The 5,356-nt window shown below is 34.5% G+C and overlaps 1 protein-coding gene across 1 annotated transcript in view; it reads right to left on the bottom strand.

The window, feature by feature from the left end:
- Positions 1–1,326: 1,326 nt before the first annotated feature.
- The window catches only part of LOC106095996 (homeobox protein B-H1), a 5,727-nt gene continuing 1,697 nt past the window's right edge, over positions 1,327–5,356 (bottom strand). Inside the window, exon 2 of the mRNA XM_013263484.2 lies at positions 1,327–4,096. Coding sequence (XP_013118938.2) covers positions 4,034–4,096 — 63 coding nt within the window. The 3' untranslated portion in view covers positions 1,327–4,033. The remainder of the gene's footprint in view (positions 4,097–5,356) is intronic.

The raw sequence follows: 5,356 nt of genomic DNA, 5'->3' as shown, positions 1-5,356 counted from the left end.
ATTCGGGGTCTCAAACTTGAGCTGGCAAACTATCGATATTTGCAGCATTGGATATTTTCGATATTTCTAATAAGAAATATCGATAGTTTCGATACTACCCATCACCTATGTTGACCAAACAACCGATTCACGGTCTCTAACCCGAGGAAAATCCTATGGGGAGATCCGGGTAGTGAAAATACAAGGCTATTACTGAAAGGAAGAAAGAAGGAGTTCAGTATAGCTTTTGGTATCATAATCGGACACATGGGACTACGAGCTCAAATGCAAATTTGCTCATGAACATTCCATAAAGAGACTGGGGCAATCTTCTCTCAAATCAATGACTGTTGTCCGATTCAATTTTAAGCTCAATGATAAGGGACCTCCTTTTTATAGCCGAGTCCGAACGGCGTGCCGCAGAGCGACACCTCTTTGGGGAGAAGTTTTTACATGACAAAGTAACTCACATATGTCGCCAGCGTTAGGAGGGGATAACCATCGTTGAAAAATTTTCTAATGTTCCTGCCAGGATTCGAACCCAGGCGTTCCGCGTCATACGGTGGCCACCGCTCACTACTTCGAGCTCTTGTATGGAAAATGAGTGCGTCAAGTGAAAGCATGTGTAGGGCATTTGGTGGAAGATGGTAAGACGTTGGAGCATCTCCTACGTCATTCCCAGGCTTTCGCAGCAACTAAATACCGGCACTTAGGTGGGGACCAACTTGGGGGGAGCGATATGGGAATAAGGGATTTTGTAAGTAGCATGGAGTTCCTGGCTTAAGATTTTCTTTTCCGATGTTATTTTTTGGTATTTAGAGTCCACAATTAGCCGATTATGTGGCATGGGGCGGATAAATATTCGCACAATCTTTTCAAACTAACCCGATTTCGACCAAATTTAGCACGGTGAGTTGTATTCAGCCTTTCTACATTTTCACCCACTATGGTTCCGTTTGCAAACGATTCGGATATAGCTGACATATAGACTGTTCTCCTAGAATAGAGTCTTAAGCCTATAACAGGCGCATTTGAAAGCCGATTTCTTTGAAATTTGGAGAGTTGCACTAGGTCATCCAATATTCGATTCGAGTATGGTTTACTTCGGACCATATTTAGATATATCTGGCATACTGACCGATAAGCCGATTTTGGGTTTTGAGCCCATTACAGCCGCATTTTTAACCAGATTTCTCTGAAATTTGGAACGCAGAGTTGCTCTAGGTCACCTAAAATCCCAAGACGGGTTAAAATAGGTGGTGTCATGCAAACAGCTGTTAACAGCCTGCCAGGCTTGACGGTATTAAAATTGCATTATTTTTGTTATTATCTTCTTCCTCGCAGATTCTCTGCTCATGTACGCACACGAATACGCACACGCACATAAAGTTCTTTGTGTGTGTTGGCAAAACGTTGATCAGCTTGATGGCGCATTGCACCATATGATGATATGTGGTTATTATGCAAATGAGACCATCTTTAATTGTTTCGTCATGCTAAAATGCCATCCGAGTACAATCCAACAAATCCCAACTATATTTGGATATTCCTACCATATAAACCAATCTGTCGGTTTTGGGGTCTTAAGCCCATATTTGTTAGCCAATTTCGCTAAAATTGGGAACAATGAGTTGCACAAGGCCCTCCGTTGTCCGAACCGAACATGGTCCAGATAGGACAATATTTCGATATGGCTGTCATATAGACCAATCGATCTGTCGATTTAGGAACGTGAGCCCATTACAAGAGGATTTATTGCCCGATTTTCTTGAAATTTGAGACTGTGAATTGTAAAGGCTTCTCGGCAGTTCGGTCCATATTTGCATGTTACTAGGATTGATAGGGTTGTTATAAAAAAGGATAATAAATTCATTATGGTGGGTATCGAAATTTTCGAATTTTTGGCACTTCCGAACTTAATAGCGGAACTTTGCCGACGGCGTAGTCGAATGTCGGAATTTTTACTAAATGGTATTACAGTAGTCGAGATTCCTATGGCAGCCGGTTGTACATACCGGATTGGCCCAATGGGGTCTTTCATCGGCAAGGGCTGCCGCCTCGGTGTACAACACACTGCTAGAACAACATCAACAACGGTTGACGAAGACGAAAATTTGGTATCACGTGAATCGAATTCGATTGTCAAATTTTAAGAAATTGATAGACATATAAGTTAATGACATTCTAAATTACATTGGGCCTGTTTGTCGAAAGAGTATGGAACCTACTTTTATATAATTTTTTTGATTTACCATAATACAATAGTGTTCAATTACCAAACTGTTGAAGGCGAATAAGTTACAGAATACCACGAAATGTGATATTCGCCTTCGACTACGACTGTGGTCGATTTTCGCCTTCGACAACGGGGAAAATGGTGATTATCTATAGAAGTATTATCAATCGATATTCCGCCAAAAAATAAAATGAGTATCATTAGTGGCATCAATATTTTGCCAGCTCTTCTCCGATGAAGGCTTTGAGCCATATAATATCGACGGCTTGTGGGGGAGTGTATACGCAACCGGTGAGCAACATTTCATAGGGTATGAAGTTTTTGCTTAACTGCAAGAGAAATTTAAAAATTAATATTTTGTCAAACATTTGTGTGTCCTCATTTTTCTATTATAAACCATTTGGGATATTTGATCGTAATGGTCTTGTTTGTTAGGCACTATTATAACATTGTTTGGTTCTGAAAATCTTTGCAAAATGTTTTCGTAATCACCTTTTTTTCAATTTGTAGAGTATAGTTTTTGTTATAAGGATTTTGTTTCTGTTTTCTGTATTAATGACAATGATTTCCTATGGGTTTCCAAAAATTTTATAATTTTTTCTTTGATTTGTTTTTAACTTTTATCAATAACATGAATTTAATTATAAATGTGTATATATGTTTCTTTTGTTTTTAATATTTTTTATGTATGTGTGTATATATATATATAGAGATGTTTTTGTAAAAAAATTATTGTTACGGTTTACCCTTTTCATTTTTTAGGTCTTTTCAATGATTTTTGTTACTCATTTAGACATGGTTTTCTTTAGAATTTGTGGTATTTTTCTACATATATATTCATTTCATGTTTAAATAATCCAAGCCTATGTTGGAGATGGTGATTATTGTGTTATTTGCAATAAAAAGAAATCAAAGGTGCTTGGCATAAGAAAAAGAAAGTTGTTTAAAACTTAAATAGAGATAATTAATTAAATTTTTAAAGTCATTAAATAAAAGAAAATACTTTTTACACACTTTTTATAGCAACTCCATAATTTAGAGAAAACAAAAATTTCAAAGTAATAGTCATCACTTTTTTTTTAAATACAAAAGAACTTAAATTGCAACTTGGTTTTCAGTTACTAAAATTAGACTTATTGTATAAATTAAGTTTTTACGAAAAAGATATACATATAATGATTTTAAATAAATTTTAATTTGTTTAAAAAACGGTGGATGGTTCACAAATTCACAATGAAATGAATTTTTTGATAAATGTTTTTCTTTTTTGATAATTTTTAATTTTTACAATAATTACACATTTATGTTAGGGTTCTTAATAGATTTTTAAAAATATATATAATTATTATTATTATTATTATTGGCCTAACTTTGCTTTAAATTATTATTTTATGTTTTTCTTGAAACTTTTTAATGATTTAAAATCTTAAAAAAGAATTTTTTGTTTGCAGTTTATCTATTACACATACACATAAGATAATCATAATATATATTTTATATATATGCATATAGTAATAATAATAATAATTTACACTAAATAAAAAAACAAATGTTTTCTTTTGCTTATTATTGTTGCTTTTTTGTATGTTTGTATTTTAGTTTTCTATTGTTTGTAAAACTTATATTTTATTAATGAATTTCCTTGATTGTTGTTTGTATTACAAACAGAGAAATAAATCAAAAAACAAAAAAAAATCCTTAATCTTATTAAAGTAAAACAAATAACGTACACGACAAACAATATGAAGCGGCCGAAAATTTTATATGGTCCTCACATTCGTTGAGCGCCAATTGTGTTTAACGAAATTTATTTTGAGATCATTTTTTATACATTTTTGTTAATGGTAATATATAAAGGGAGGGATTGTTACACATAGTTATCTAAAAAAAAAAAATATTGTTTTTATTTTGAGTTTTTTTGTGTATTTATAAGAAGAGAAAAAAATAATAACGAAAACACAATTGCCTTAACGTTTCGCCTAAGGATATGCTTTAAAATTTCATTCTTTTTTTTTGGAAATTTATCTCCTTTTCGTTTGAAAATCATGTTGAATTTCCAGCCTCTGTTTTTTAAAGATATAATTCAAAATCTATAAGAAATTTAAGATTAAAACAAAAAAGTTTGTATTGAAATTTTGGGAACATAAGAGTTTGTTGAATCAACCAGACAGTCATTTGAATCAGCACCAGGGCAAAGTTTAAGCAGGAGGGGAAGAACGAAATTTTGAATGAAAATTAACCAGTGGAGTGTGAGCAGCCCGTGGCCTAGTTGTTAGCGCGCTTGGATTACCAGTACAGGGGCCCAACACGGGATAGCTGTGAACACCACATAGGTTGGTGTCTGTATGGTGTTCATTGCTGTCACGGGAAGCTTAGCTGCGAGCTACCGGGCTCGTCCACAGGTTGGGGATAGTGAAAGCTCCATACGGAGTACCTACAACGGAAGTCGCGGACAATCAGCGGAATCGAGCGGAGTCTCAGTGAGAGTGAGAGAAGTCACCGGTTCTTTCACAAATACAGAGTGCCTATGATGTTTGATATGACAAGGCGGGTTGTTGGCGACTTTAAATAACCAATGGGCATCCTGTTCCCGCGGCGATCGGTCCATTGGACCGGAACGAGCTTGCTCACCTACAGGAGCTTGACGAGGATCCCCACCTCCACATGAACATGTGGCTACAACAACAACATTGACCATTTTCTAACTTCACCTGCTACAGGAAAAAATTTGCAATTGTACAAAGTCGCTTAAATTACTAAAATTAAAAGCTTGATTACAACAGTCTGATGGACGGATGGTTAAACACACACAGATAACGATATTAAACATATTTAAACAAAATATTTTAAACTCAGGAATCCTGACTTAAAACTCCACTTACACTTAAGTGAATAAAAATATGGGCAGCCTACATTGTTAAAATAGTTTAACTAAACAGGAATAGTGAACATCTCTTATGTTAAAAAAAAGACTTCCCCATAGCTACTTTGTTAAATTTCAATACAAATTTGTTTAAATTTTCTATTTGAATATTCCTTTTAGCCTCAAAATAAGTGTTCCAAATCAACAACAACAGCCATGACATCATCACCAGCTATGCACATCATCAATTTGAAAGAAAATTTTATTGATAATTATAA

Source organism: Stomoxys calcitrans, chromosome 4 (assembly GCF_963082655.1).
Source record: "Stomoxys calcitrans chromosome 4, idStoCalc2.1, whole genome shotgun sequence".
Taxonomy (NCBI): Eukaryota; Metazoa; Arthropoda; class Insecta; order Diptera; family Muscidae; genus Stomoxys; species Stomoxys calcitrans.
This window is presented reverse-complemented; position numbering and strand designations above follow the sequence as displayed.